At 38.0% G+C, this 16,074-nt stretch overlaps 1 protein-coding gene across 1 annotated transcript; it reads left to right on the top strand.

The window, feature by feature from the left end:
* Positions 1–13,263: 13,263 nt before the first annotated feature.
* LOC306987735 (general transcription factor II-I repeat domain-containing protein 2-like) lies at positions 13,264–14,931 on the top strand (the record flags this gene model as incomplete). The annotated part of the gene is made up of 1 exon (XM_079592259.1): positions 13,264–14,931. The coding sequence occupies one exon, from the start codon at positions 13,264–13,266 to the stop codon at positions 14,929–14,931; it is 1,668 nt and encodes a 555-aa protein (XP_079448385.1).
* Between the last annotated feature and the right edge of the window lie 1,143 nt (positions 14,932–16,074).

Genomic DNA, 16,074 nt, shown 5'->3' with positions numbered 1-16,074 from the left:
AAACAGCTACTTGCTGCACAAGCTACTGTGTAGCAGCCAGGGGGAGCAGCCCATGACACACCAGGCCTTCCAAGAACAGTTGTCAGCGGAACTGTGTGGGGTGTCCTTACAACCAGCACGGGAGAGCTACCAGCACTTACCTGTTGCCATTTCTGGTACAGTTGGCTCAAAAAAAGCCACACAGGGGCGCAGGAAATGCAGACTGTGTGGGAAATGCACTCCGTTCATGTGTGAGGCATGCCAAGTGCCCCTCTGTGTTATTCTGGACAGGAACTGTCACAAGTCTTATCACAGCTAGAGTTGCCTGTGTATATGTAGGGGTGCCTATCTGTATGTTGTTTAGGTCTGATAGTGTACAGTTTATTTTTTTTTACACAAGAATTGTTCTGACAGGGTCTATTTATTTTATATTTTTACCAATTAAATGTTCAATCAATATTCAAAAGCAAAATGTTATCTGTTTGACCCCACAAATACAAATGCACTCCATTCATACGTTTATAAAAATGAGTGTATCTTCCAAACTAATTTATGTAAATAGTTCAAATCAATTGTGTAATAGTTTAAGCGTTTTATGCAAGTTTTTTACATTGACAAGTTTGAGGTTGACATGTATAACATTTCTGTATTTAATAAAATATATTTAAAAAAAAACGATTAAAATTGTTTTTTGTTTTGTTTATTGCACTTTTGAGATATTTATCTAGTTACTATTGATTTATTACAAACATAGCCTTCAAATTGAGGGTGTTAGGATTATTTTGATGTATGGCATATGAAAATGCTCAAAAGAATGACAGCACAGCATGTAAAAATACTAAGGTATACTAAAAATATAAGATGGCGGAATTGTTCTATGGCAGGTCATAAAGGGTTAAACATTTGCATGAACATTTAAAACAGAAATGAAAAGAAACTTCTTATAAATGTAATTCCTCTGCCACTTGACAAGTGTCTATGACCTCTTGCATGCCCTTACCTTGGAGACCTACACTGTAAAAAAACGACAACTCAAAATTGTTCACCTTACTAAGATTGTTGCATTCACTGACAATAAAATTGCTAGTTGGAACTTTAACTATCTGTTGTAAGCCACTTGAACTCACTTTCAGACGTTTCTGAGTAAAAGTTAATCTTACTTTATAAATTGAGTTTATAAGTTTATAAGTAACTTTATAAGTTGTAGTTGACACCCAGTTAGAGTGAGGTCAACTTATCTGCGCATGCTCATTTGAAATTTGTCATGGCAACCGGCTGCGACGGGGTTTCCAAGGATTTTGCCAGGAGCTCTCTTCGACAGTTTGAAAGTTTGCGTCCGCCATCTTGTCACGATGTCAGCGGTAAATTTCCGTGACGTCTTGGCCGAAGATAAACATTCATTCTAACAGGTAAGCTAATCATATGAATATGTATATGCATTTGGTATTTGTATTACATTTCATTGCACGAAACAAAATCGATAAATCATAACCAGGCGAGGCGTTTATGGCAATACAAAATCCCCCACTTGCTAATCGGTTAGAAGTAGGGGTGTGACGAGATCTCGTGCCACGAGATCTCGCGAGACTAAAATGTGACGAGATGTCTCATCGACTGAAAAGCTGTCTCGCGATATCGCCATAATTAGAATAGAATATGCCACCGCAACATTCTCATTACGGTGTACACCGCGGCACCGGCCGCCTCCACTGTCGTTTTGCGATTGTAAACGTCTACTCTGCTCATCCAGCACGATTCAGTTCAGTTGATCGCTTTACGATGGCGGAGGATTTGTTGCGCAACAGAGAGTCGATCTGAGATGTCTTAGGGCGGTTCACACAGAACCTTTTTTTCCATTCCAGTGCGGTACTTTTCCATTGTTTTTCTATGTAAACGCGCTAGACGGATGTGTAACCTTGCGCTCGCGTCTTGCATCTTTTGCAGCGTCTCGCGCATGACACAGCGTTCTAAAAACGTGGCGCTCAAGTTAAAATCAGTTCCCCCATTCTACGTAGTATCGCATTTTACAAAGCAAAAACGCACTCTGTGTGAATGGCCCCTTATCTTGTAGAACGCGCGTTCAGCACCGCCACTACGGAGTGAAAGTGAAAGTAAACACGATGCGCGCAAATTAGACTGCATACAATAGCCCGTCTCCCAATATCAAACCTATCTCTGGACGTTGTAGTTGTGGCTCTGGTCTCTGTTTGCTCTTTGAATACAGAGAGTTGGCCTACTTTGATTATGGCTGCACTTGCACTTAATTATCGTTTGCACTAATAAGACTAAGAAAAACTGTTGTTTTATACAGTTTTTATTTCTATTTTCAATTTGTGGAAAGTAGTTTCATTTGGAGGTCACACACAGCCTCAATCAGAAGTTCTGGAAGCTCATAATGTACAGTAAGATCTGAAGAGACTCGTGTGAAATCATACTTGAGAGAAGCCAGTCAGTTGAGTTTGTGGCAAAACCTTTACAGTGCTTCTATATTGTTGTATTTCAATGTATTTGATAATTCATACTCATAAAGTAGAACTGAAATGACATTCATTACAAGATGATTTAGTTAAAACATTTCAAAATCCACCTGCAGACTATTTTTCCAGTCATGAATTTTGTCATTGAGGATTTCTATCAAATATTGTGTAAAAATCTTGTCTCGTCTCGTTCTTGTGAACCCAATCTCGTGTCTCGTCTTGTCTCGTGAGATAAGGGTCTCGTCACACCCCTAGTTAGAAGCTAACGTAGCTTATTTTGAACAGCTAAGCTCAATATAATTCTTGTCCACATATTAATTGAAAGATTTGTGTTGCCGTTATGTTTGTTATTCTCGATGAATGATGGCATTGTTTTATGCACGTCTGCTTTGCTCATTGACCTGAAACCGAAGCACCGGCAGTGGTTATAGTTCACATTGCTGCTCGTGACCATGCGCTGCAACCAAGGTAGAACTAACGTGCTAAAACTTTGATACAAAACTTCGGTTTGATACGGTTAACTAGATAGATATAGCTTCTAGCATGTGACCTTTGTGTAGGGCTGGGTAGCGAGTTCGATACTTTTTAGGTGACGTTACCGACCGAATTGCCTCGATACTATCGAGTAACTTTATCTAAAAATGACATGTTGTTCGGTTCCAGAATTCGATACCTAATGAGTTAACTCGTCAACGTCAGTGCTCAAACAAATATGAAATGCACAACGACACATATAAAGTCGCTCACGCACACTCATATTATGAGACGCGCGCGCGCACAACTCTCCACGCGCATACTTATATGAAACGCGAGCACACACACATAATACCTTAAAGATGTGGAAAAGTCGATCAAAAGTGTGGGTACATTTCTCCAGGCTCGATGCCAACAGCGCGCGATGCAGTATTTGCGGTAAAATAATTGCTGCAAAGACCGGTACCACGACAAATATGATGAAGACTTGACAGTGCAGAGTGGTATCTTCGACTGGTAAATGAAGAGATACCTTGTTGATCACTCCAGTGTTTATATTGCAATAAATAATAACCTACTGAATGTACACACTAGTGTTGTCAAAAATATCGATATTTCGATAAATATCGATACTGAAATATCTGAACGGTACCAATACTAATTTCCCGAAGTATCGATACTAGCCGAGCTTTCACTTTCACTTCTCTCCAAAGGCGCGTTGACAAACACCACACGTGACGCACTCGTCTCATTCGCTCTGGTTAAATAGCAAAAGTGAAGTGAATGGAAAGATGGCGAGGGCGGCGCCCCCGCGACCGGCTTTGGTTGATTGAAAAAGAACACCGCGAGCGGGCATGTCGGAGAATAGCGCGGACACGCGTAAAAACACACCGCGAGCGGGCATGTCGGAGTCGGAGAATAGCGTGGACACGCGCTACACACCGCGAGCGGGCATGTCGGAGAATAGCGCGGACACGCGCTTCACACTGCGAGCGGGCTGCGGGCACCCAAAAGATTGTTTGACAATCAATAATCCCTCACATCACTCATTTTTTAAAATTATTTTATAGGTGAAAACAGACTTAAGGAACAGGCTCCAGGGGTACCATTTAGCAAGCATAGGCTACGCTCAGCATCAGGGGTGTTTGTTGTTTAGACAGACCTTTCCCCACTGCTAAAAACAATCCTAAACGAAACACTGTAACTCTTCTCATTTTAACTTTTCTGAAACATTAACCAAGATGGCCTAGTATTGTTGTTGATATGAGTCTGTGTTGTCTCGTTTTTTCACCGTAATTCTTAAAGTTAACATAATCTGACTGAGGAATCCGAGAAGTAAATATTTTAACTGTGGTCAAATGTAAATTAACTTGTGCCTATTTAACTTTATTCAGAAAATTATTATTTAATTCTGCAATTTGCCTTCTTTAGCGATTATCATCAATTTGATTACACAGATATGAATTAAACTAGACAGCTAGACAATGGCATCTCTGAATTCAATAATGAAATGCCTTTAACTGAAAATTGAATGTTTAATCTTATTATTATACATTACTGACACTCTATCCTCCAATTTGATACTGTTGAGTGCTTTTTTACAGTAAAAAGCAAAAAAACTGTTTTGGCCTACTACAGTAGGCTATATTTTAATCTTTGATTACAGTAGGTTATAAAAATACAACGGGTCATGTTAGCCCTGGTCCAATTAAAAAATATTAACAGATAGAACTCAGGACATTTTTGTTCATGTAAAATATATCTCATTGTCATGTTCTAGACTTGTTATATTTAGCTTTAAATAAAAAAAAAATACCCCCTTAATATTGTGGCAGTTTTTTTCTCTGTGGTATCGAAAATGGTATCGAATATCGATATTTTTCAAGGTATCGTATCGAAGTTAGAAATTCTAGTATCATGACAACACTAGTACACACTGCCGTTCAAAAATGTGTTGGTTAGTCAGAATTTGTTTTCTGTAAGGATGCATTAAAGTTATCAAAGGTGACATTACAACGTGTAATGTTACAACATATTTCGTTTTTAAATAAATGCTGTTCTTTTGAATTTTTTATTAACATAATTTTTTATTTTAAATTGTAATACTCAGTAAAATTTCACAATATTACTTAAGTTTTACTGTATTTTTTTATAAAAAAAAAAAAAAATCAGCTTTGTTGAGCATGAGCTCTTTATAAAAAAAATGTGTTCCTTTGTGCTTTTTTTGTTCCTTTGTGCACTGGCTAAGGAGCATGAGTCAAACTAAAAAAATAAAACCAACGTTTTTCTGAGGTAATGTGTTATGTAATCTTGTTAAAATGGATTTCATAAAATTGGTATCGAAAAAAGTATCGCTAGGAACCGGTATCGAAACTGAGGTATCGAAATTGGCACCGGATCGAAAGATTTTGAACAATACCCAGCCCTACCTTTGTGTGTTTTAGCCCTGAAGCTCAACAGCATTAACGTGAATGGTTGCGAAGTATGTCACTATGTTAATTTTCTCCTCTTATTTTTGTGCTAGGTTTTCTATGAAATGGCCCGGTCTATTTCTTGAAGAACAGGTAAGGCATCTTTTTTTTTCTTGAACTTGGTGCATTTGTTTACATTTGTGTTATGTTTTTTCCATGATAGTGTATGTAGGTTCATTTGTATCATGGCTTTGAGTTTGTGTTGATGTTGACCCCTCGTCTGCTGAAATTGTATCGTGCCAGGAAGTGCGCCTTTAGTCGAGAGATGGAAACCCTTTTGGAAATGCTTGACAAACAGGTTGTTATATTGACTACAATGCCTTTTCTTGGTAACACTTTACAGTAAGGTTCGTTAACTACATTAGTTAACGTTAACTAATAATGAACTGCACTTATACAGCATTTATTCATCTTTGTTAATGTTAATTTCGACATTTACTAATACTTTATTTAAATCTGGTTAACATGAGTTAATGCACTGTGAACTAACATGAACATACAATGAACAGCTTTATTCATATTAACTAACATTAACAACGATTAATAAATACTGTAACAAACATATTGTTCATGTTAGTTAATACATTAAATAATGTTTAATAAATGAACCTTATTGTAAAGTGTTACCCTTTTCTTCAGTTTGTCCACTAATATTTAAACCATTAATCAAGAAGGAACTACCAAGCTAGCACTCTGCACTTTTGATGTAATATAACTTAATTTTTTTTTGCATCAGCTACATTGGTGAGCGGGTTCCATCTTGATTGTCTATTTAATACAGTAATATTTAAAGTATACGTTCACGGTTTTGCACTTTGAGTCCCCTCTCTGGGTTGATGAAATAGTGTTTGACACCAGAATTTTGACTATTGGTCCAGTCTTGAGCTTTTGGCTGATTTAGAATCGGCCCTGCCATGCTTCAGAATGGCTAGCTACATGTATTCACAAACCTGTCTTTAAATCAACGCTAAAAGTTCGTTTTCAAAGATGTGCAACTCACCGATTGGTTAGTGGTGTTCGTTGAGTGTTTGTCAAACACTCCATTTCATCCAAGATAAAAGAGCGTTTTTATGTTGTTCCTTTATTTTGACTAAAAACAAATCTATTATTTGTAGCTGTCATATAACTGTCACGAGACTATTGATTGTTTCTCAGTAGAAGCAAGCTGTGTTTCACCATTACTGGTATAGCCTGCGTGTTTGCATTTTTGGCTAATTTCAAAGTTCATATAATTCAGAAAGTTTCCCAGCCTTCTCAATAAGGTGCAAGTTTGGTCTTTTATATCACTGTATTAGTCCATTAAGATACTTTAAGCGTTTTATATGTCCAGCAATCCTGAATTATTGAGGGAAACCCAGTAGCCTGCAACACATCGCCGTGATATAAAGTTAAGGCAACTAAACAACCAAGAGAAATATATGTCTACCTCAAATGTAACATTTGTTCTGTACATCAGCATCGGGGGAATAACATTATAATCTCGTTCACGGTAGAGAAAGATGAATGTAGGCTACACAGGGACAGTGAAGACACTGAATTAAACATAAAAGCAGCCCTCACAATAATCACAAATACACTTACATTTCTATAAATCAGTTTTTATGAATGAATGGCTTGCTCTAACTGTTGCTCTGGTCTTCGTCAACAACACACGCTTGCACCCCCTGCTGGTGAAGTCGACTAACAGCAGATGGAGATTATGCTCGGTAATCTACTGCTTTTCCTGCAGTTCCTGGATGTCAATGTTGAATTTACTGTCGAATTTGAACCACTGAATTTGTGGAAACAAATTTGTAAAACGAAATAAAGTGGACCGAAAATTGCCTGTTGAATATTATAGGTTGTATTTTTAAACAGTTTGAATATTTTGGAAGTGAAAGGTGAATATGGATTATTGAATTTGTATTAATGAAAATGAGTTTGAAATGTTTTGAATTGAAATATTCACCGCTTAAATATACAACCATGTTGAATTTCAGCCCATAAAAATGCAAGCCATAAAAATACAATGCATTAAAATGCAAGCATGCTTAATGCAATGCATATTTTTGTATACTTTAATTAAAAAACATTTGGCATTATTTTACTTCCATAAGTCCAGTGGTTTAACCAATTTTCTGAAGCAATGCGAGTGCTTTGTTTAAAAAAAAAAAAAAAAAAAAAGTTTTAGGTTTCTTTATTTACGAAAATTACTGACCTGAATCCAGTAGGAGGAGCACTATGATGCATGCGTATTGTGTTGACTCAAGACCGGAATTTGTTCCGTGAATGTGCTTTAGATAATATAATTTTGTAAATATAGAAGGTACTTTTTTTTTACCCCGCAAAACAAAGCACTTGGATCGCTTCATAAGATTGAGGTTACACTACTGGAGTCACATGGATTACTTTAATAGTGTCATTACTACCTTTCTGGGGCTTGAATGTATCAGTTGCGTAGGCTACCAATGGAGGAACAGAAAGCTCTTGGAGTTCATTCAAAATATTTTAATTTGTGTTCCGAAGATGAACAATGGTCTTACGGGTTTGGAACGGCATGAGGGTGCATAATTAATGACAGAATGTATTGTTTTTTGCTGAACTATACCTTTAAGGAATCCTGGAAACACCTTAAATCAACCACAGCATGCATTCGTCCATTTTCTGGAATAACTGAAATGCAGATAAGAAAACAAAAAAACAACAAAAAACTTTCTGCATTTTTACATTTTCTATAAAAAGAAAAACAATTTTAAATTATTCACTTAAAGCTTCATATAAAATACCCAGAAAAGTAAAATGTTAGCTGCAGACATATTTTACAGTACACATCCTCTCCATACTTTGCACTTCTATAATATAAGCTTGTTCCCACATTTGAGAAATTGTTTACACAAAAATATTGCTTTAACTTTAGCATAATTTAAGAATGGCCATTGTGAACAGGAATTGTGCAAATCCTGAATGTGCAAACTCAAGTTCAAAACTCTTGAATGTGCAAAGTAGAGCTAGGGCTACTGTATGGTGAAAGGCAAGATATTCAGAAAAAAATAAGATAAACAAGTCACATGGACAATATTTTTGATACTTTCAGAATTTAAATTAAGTAAATAAAGGGATAGTTCACCCAAAAATTTAATCTGTCATTAATTACAGACCCTCATGTTGTTCCAAACCTGTAAGACTTTCGTTCATATTTGGAAGACAAATGAAGATCTTTTTTAATTAAATCTGAGAGTAGAGGTGTGCGATATATCGTTTAGACTAGGGATGTTAACCGATGACCGTTTGACCGATGGTTGACCGTATCAACGTTAACCGATCAAAGTTGTTGGTAGTTGGTAAAAAAAAAAAAAAAAGTGATCTCTAAATTAGTCTATTATAGACAGTGGACTAAACGCTACTACAGTTAGCCGTCATATTCCAAGATCTTTTTGTGTGAAGTGAACAAATCCCTCACTCAATCTTTCATAATTCGCCCGTTTGTACTTAATAAACCAATAAAAACATTCGGCGTGAGGGCACAGCGTTTGGGTTCGTGCGCTCACAAGGATTGCGAAAAGTAAAGGCTACAGGCTAACACACTCGAGGTTAGAGCCAGGGCAGACGACAGGATGAAGCGTGCAGAGAAGAGTAGTGTGTGGGACCATTTCACCAAACAGAATGACACAGATGTAACGTAAGTTGCAACTTGTGTGATACAGCGCTTAAATATGAAAATACATTACAAATACATTTCAGTGGTAACAGATAAGGTGATGATGATCATCATCTTTCTTTATTATTGTTAGCACTACCTCAAACTAAAGCGGCGTCTCTTCGGTTCGGAGCTGTCATTTTCTGAAATGAGCCGCGGCAATGTTTCAAATGAGCTTCTAACGCTAGATAAACGCCTTTATTTTCAACGCAATCACCTTGTACCCAAACCATTTCGAAACTAAGGAGGCGTTTGTCCGCCGATTACATACAAGCTCCTCGGCGGCGCGTTTGCGGGACTCATTCGCGCTGTTGGGGATTTAAAAAAGTGACGTGAGTGGAAGGGCGTGTGTGTGTGTGAGCAGAGGCAGAGCGGCGGAGAGAGTTGTGAAATTGCAGGCGCGGCTCGAGATGGCTGTTATTTCAAATAGCGTACCATATTTTAAACTAATCGGTTAACCGGTTTCAACCGGCTAATGAGGCTCGGTGGTCGGTCAATAATTTTTTTAGTTTTCGCCATCCCTAGTTTAGACGATAATATCCAAATTGTTGTCTGGACGATATGCAAAAGTGGGATATCGAATATTTCATAATTTGTACAATCCGACCCCCCAAACATGAAAAGAGCTGAAGGAAGTTAAAGAGAAAACAAATAGCACACACTATAACCTTCTAAACTATGATATGTAGCAATTTTAGTACTGTATGGGGTTTGTTTGACTGTATTTTATGTTTTTTTTTGTACAAAATCACGATCGTTCCTCAATTGCACGAGAGTAATTGCTGCTACTAATTTGCAATACAACTACGGAGTTCTTACCTGTGTGTTATGACGTTTCTTAGGTTGAAGCAACAATCCAAAAACGTTAAGAGTAAAGCCGATGAACGATTAATGAAATAGCTGATAGAAAAGGCAACATATGCGTTGTTTGCGGAAAAGCATGTCTGAAGTTAAAAAGTTTTTCTTAAATGTCTGTGGCGTCCTCAAGTGGCGAGTTTTGTGATTGCATCATTAGAAAATTGCGTTGCATAATGATGAGTCTAAAAGATGGAATACATTTTCCCAAGAGATCCACCGTAATAGCCTCCGAACAGGGCTTCTTTTAACTTCTAGTAAATGGGTAGTCACATTGTTGTTAGTCTACTAATAGAAGTACTGTTTGCAAATAGGGGTGTACACGTATTCGTATTGAACCGTTCGGTACGCATGCAAACCGAACGATTCGTTGGACCATTTTTCCTGCCGACCAAAATCCGCGCTGGCGCGACCACCATATCATTGCACATCATCAATGGAAAACCTCTGAGCAAACGTGATAAAAGCGGAACGAAACTGCGCTATTATTTTGTGTTTCACGGACACTTTATCAGTTCGGACCATCAATGTCAGTATGTCAGTGCAGCGCGAGCCGAATCGTGATGAAGCGACACTGTTATACACAGCGCTAAGAGATCCAGAGAAAACATTTTAATTCGCCACTGAAGTAATAACATCACTGCGAGATCTAGTGAGAAGCATTCACATTTCTCTGTTATTAACGGATCAAACGTTGAAACCAGGAGAAATATTTTGCCATGAATGAACTAGTTATAGGCTTCAAGTTCACAGATCAGCAACATTCACCATGGATTTAATATAGTAACACTAACTGTAACCATAGAAGTTTGGCAGAAATGGTAAAATGCCGTCAGGTAGGCCTACATCACACATCTTTTTCCAGCACTTCAAAACTCAAATATTATCATATTTAAATGTTATTTTTAATGTGATGATGACCAAAACATTATTTGTTCATCCTTCAAAGATGACCCCCATTTATAAAACTAAAAGTTACAAGAAAGTAACAAAAAAAGTTCCAAAAAAATTGATTTTAATAAATAGGAAATTTATCTGGCATTTCTTTCTTTTTGCTGTATCGAAAACGTACATCACTGTATCGTATCGAAACAAACCGTGAATTTTGTGAACCGCCTATTTGCAAAGCACAAAGTTAATTTATTACGTACATATATTGTACTGAAAAAGCACTGTTCTTGTATTACAATAAATATTTAGTACAGTAACTGGGTTCATGTTTAAATCAATAATGTCTCATATCTTTATGTACTAGTAATTATATACAATGATAGGTCAAATGCAGCAAGTCAAAAGACCAACTGGACCTTCTTTGCCTGTTTGCACACATTTTTTTGAAGGATTGCAAAAATATCGTCTGAATATCGATATCGAGATATTGGAAAAAAATATTGAGATATTCATTTTTGTCAATATCTCCCACCCCTATCTGAGAGCTTTCTGTCCCTCCATTGACAGTCTATGCAACTAAAACTTTGCTTTAAACAGTTCATAAAGAGATAGTAAGACCAATCCATATGAATCAAGCAGTTTAGTTAAAATTTTCTGAAGAGACACGATCGCTAGATGAACAGATTTAATTTAGTATTTTCTTCACATTTAAAGATTGAGTAGCGAACATAAACAGAAGCTCAACCGAACATGCTTGACTGACACGTGAGAACAAACCTCTTTATCAAACGTGCTGCGCAACACACGAGAATGAACCTCATTTGTTTTCGCATGTCAAGCAAACATGCTTGAGCTTCCGTTTACCGTAACTGATGTGTGAATTGATGAATGTTATAGGTGAATAAAAGCCTAAATTCAACCTGTTCATCATAAAGGAAGTCATCATTTTAGACTAAACCACTCAATACATATGGATTAGATTTACAATCACTTTATGAACTTTTTAAGGCATTAAAGTGGTAGTTGCTTAGCTGTCTATGGGGGGTTAGAAAGCTCTCAGATTTCATTATTAAGATCTTCATTTGTGTTCCAAAGATGAACGAAAGTCTCACGGGTTTAGAACGACATGAGGGTTAGTATTAATGAAAGAATTTTCATTTTTGGGAGAACTAACCCTTTAACATGTTCAAGCTAAAATTGTAGCAAAATTATAATTTAAATGCTATTTTTTTTATTGCATATTGCATTTACACTCACAGTTAAGACACTCACGATGGCATTAAAATACCCGCGATGAACGTAGCAAAATTCATTCATGTGGATTTAGAAAAAGGAAAAATAACTTTAATTATCATTTTGCTACAATATTTGCTTGAACATGTTAAACATCTAATTTCTGTAATACATTTTAATTTTAATTTTTAAACTTATAAAATGATAAAATGTATGTTTTCATTTTATGTTAAAGCTTATGTAGTAATGCAAATTATTATATTATTGATTTAGAATTTTATGCTCCAGATGTTGCACATATCGAATAGAAAATGTAATGTAGAAAATGTAAATGTAGAAATACATTGCCATTTTGCACGTTACATTTTCATATTGATATTTGGTATCTGTATGCTACCAAACTTTATGAATGTCAGAGTTTTATGTGAATATACTTTCAATTAAGTGACAGAAATCTTTCAGATTACATTTGAAGTGCAGTTACTGCGCTTTATCAAGATTGACATCACTCTGTCATTATGGCAACCATTTTGTCTTAGGAATTCTTAGGAATAAAAATTAAACCTCATCAGAAAAAAGAATATCATGATTAAGAACCTCAAATAACTCATTGTACTGATACTTGCCTCAAAGCTCTGAGCTGAGGATGCAGTCAGACCAGACAGTTTATCCAATCATCTTCATGATCTAAAAATCCAAGACACATTTGCTGAGTTTCAACAAAGTTCTCTGATAAAATGAATGACATGTATATGGACTTAGGGCAGAATCAAGTAATCGCATTCATTTAAACACAGAGAACGAGTGATCAACTATTCTACTTTTCGGTCGGTGGCGTTAACGTTACATCACGTTGTTCAACAACTGCATACAGTATTATGGTCTAATCCAGGGGTCACCAAACTAAGGCCCGCGGGCCGACTCAGGCCCGCCACCCCCCTTTGACTGGCCCCCCAGCCCCTCTGCCCCCCATTACTTGAACCGGCCCTATGAGGCAATCCTCAAAAGTCGTCATTGCCTATTTTTTTTATTTCTTTTTTGGAAAATAATAACATGTCTGCATCTGGTATTTTGTTGATTTTATTTTAGTTAAAAAAATATATTTAGTTATAAAAGTAATTTGCCGAATTTTCGTCACCCGACATGCTCGAGATAAAGCAGTGACAGACGCTGCGCGCAAATAACTGTCAGTGTCCAGGACCGCAAAATGGCTAGCGTTAAACGGAAAATTGATCGAGAGTGCAGAGTTTTTAAAGAACAGTGGACCAAAGATTATTTTTTTGTTCAGTGTAAGGACCGTGCCGTTTGTATGATATGTAAAGAAAGTGTGGCGGTTTTCAAAGAATATAATCTGCGTCGTCACCACGAAACCCGCCACAAAGAGTATGCTAGCTTGCGAGGGCAAGCAAGAGAAGACAGGATTCGGGGAATGAAAGGCGGACTGGCTGCACAACAGAATCTATTCCTTCGGCAAACTCAGGTCAACCAGGCTGCTGTCCGAGCTAGCTATAAGGTAGCTCACCTACTAGCTACCCATGGAAAGCCGTTCACTGATGGGGACTTTGTTAAAGAATGCATGCTTGCTGTGGCCGAGGTGGTGTGTCCCGACAAGAAGGATGCACTCAACGTGGTGAGTCTCTCCGCAACTACAATGACCAGGCGAATCGAAGATTTGGGGGACAACGTGTATGACCAGCTGAATAAGAAAGCGTCAGAATTCGAGTTTTTTGCTTTGGCCATGGATGAGAGCAATGACGTGCAGGACACAGCACAACTGCTCATTTTTATTCGTGGAGTTAGTGCAAGCTTTGAAGTGTCTGAGGAGCTGGCAGCTCTAAAAAGTCTCAAAGGTACTACAACAGGAGAGGATATTTTTGTCCAAGTGTGCAAAACAATGGAAGAGTTGAATCTACACTGGTCCAAACTGGCCAGCATCACTACGGATGGCGCACCTAGTATGGTTGGCACAACGAGGGGGCTAGTAGGGCGCTTGAACAGCGAATTCGCGGAACGAGGTCTCACCCCCCCACTACAAGTCCACTGTCTGATTCACCAGCAAGCACTATGCTGCAAAGTTCTTAACTGGGCATCTGTCATGAAGGTGGTTGTGCACTGTGTCAACTACATCCGAAAACATGGGCTGAAACACAGACAGTTCCAGGCATTTCTCTCCGAGCTTGAGTCTGCCTACGAGGATGTGCTGTACTACTCAGAAGTCCGATGGTTAAGCCGAGGCAGAGTGATGCGCCGTTTCTATGACCTGTTACCCGAAATCAACACCTTCCTGCAGTCTAAAGGTGAAACGGTACGAGCGCTGACCGAGCCAGAATGGATATGGGACCTCGCGTTTTTAACTGATGTGACTGAAATGTTGAACCACCTTAACGTGCAGCTCCAAGGCAAAGGGAAGCTTATCAGTGACATGTATTCCCACATCAAAGCGTTCGAGGTTAAACTAGTGCTGCTTGTGCGACAGGTCCAAAAGCTGGACTTCACGCATCTCCCTGCCACCCAAAGCTACTGCGCTGAGAAACCAGCTGTCCCGTTCCCAGTCGAAAAGTGCAAGGATGCACTGGAAATGCTGCGGGGAGAGTTCAGTGCGCGCTTTCGTGAGCTTCATGTCAACGGTAAAGGAATACGGTTGTTCCAGAACCCCTTTGCTGCCGACATAAATGATGCACCTCCCTCTCTTCAGTTTGAACTAGCCGAGTTGCAGAATTGTGATATCCTTAAAGACGCGTTCAAGCCTGACAGTCTCAATGAGTTCTATGCTGCGCTCCCAGAGGAAACCTACCCAAACATCAAACAGCATGCAATGAAGATGACCACAGTTTTTGCAGCACCTACATCTGTGAGCAAACCTTTTCACGCATGAAGCAAACCAAGAATGCAACAAGGAACAGACTCACAGATAAACACTTGCATCAGACCTTGAGACTGGCTACCACTAGCCTGCAACCAGACATTGAACTTCTCACCAGCCAGAAGCAAGCACACAGTTCACACTGATACAGTAAGTAAGCACACTGATTTGAACAATTACTGATTTTAATTGCTATAAATATGAAATATGAAGGCTCTTTTAATTTGCTACATATTTTGTAAAATTGTGTCACAGAGAAAAGCAGACAGCAGCACGTTTTGCTATTTACTGAATATGGTGCTTCTTGTGTTGAATTTGTCATCCCTCCATGCCAGGGCTCCAGAAGGCACCCTGAAGTGAGGAGAGGAGATGTCTGTTGCTGACCCCATCCCAAAGACAGCACAATTAATCAACAAGTACAAATACAGCTCACCTATACTACTGATTTTGATTACCATTATTGTTGTGCTTTAGTTTTGAGCCTACTGCTCATTTAATTTTCACCTTGACCTAAAAAATGTTTACTGAACATGCTCACCTGGATAGGCATACGAGCTGGCTAGTTGTTCTATTACTCATGTTATTATAATTTAAATGTTTTTTTTTAATTATTAATTTATTTATTTTATTGGCCTATTTATTTTATATTTGACCTTTATTAAGTGCTGTACAGAATTATTATTAATATCAACAGGCCAACATATAATTTTTCACTCACCTTTGCCAGTGTCAATCACCTCAACTAGGCAGATGTTTCTTATCTTGACAGCATTGATGTTATTTTTATTAGAAAATAAATAAATGGAATATCTGTGATATTTCAAATTAAAACAAAGTGTGAAGACTCAATTACTACTTTTCCAAATCACTAGTAAAGATAAACAAAAATGTGCCAGGAATCAAGTGTTGATATAGTAGTTTGGATATAGTAGTGGGGATGGCTGTGCCAGTTTAGTAATCTCTACTACACAATGAGGCCTCTGGTGGTCATTTTCGTCTGGGTCATACAATTCTATGTTATATAGCTGACCCGGCCCCGGCCACCCCATCACAGTCAGTAATGTGGCCCCCAGAGAAAAAAGTTTGGTGACCCCTGGTCTAATCTAATGTAAAGTACACTTAGCATGGCACCTCTAGTTCAGCATTCATTTACAA

This window comes from Phoxinus phoxinus (genome assembly GCF_949152265.1).
Source record: "Phoxinus phoxinus genome assembly, chromosome: 2".
NCBI classification, from domain to species: Eukaryota; Metazoa; Chordata; class Actinopteri; order Cypriniformes; family Leuciscidae; genus Phoxinus; species Phoxinus phoxinus.
Note: the sequence above shows the minus strand (reverse complement) of the source record. Positions and strands in the feature narration are given on the sequence as shown.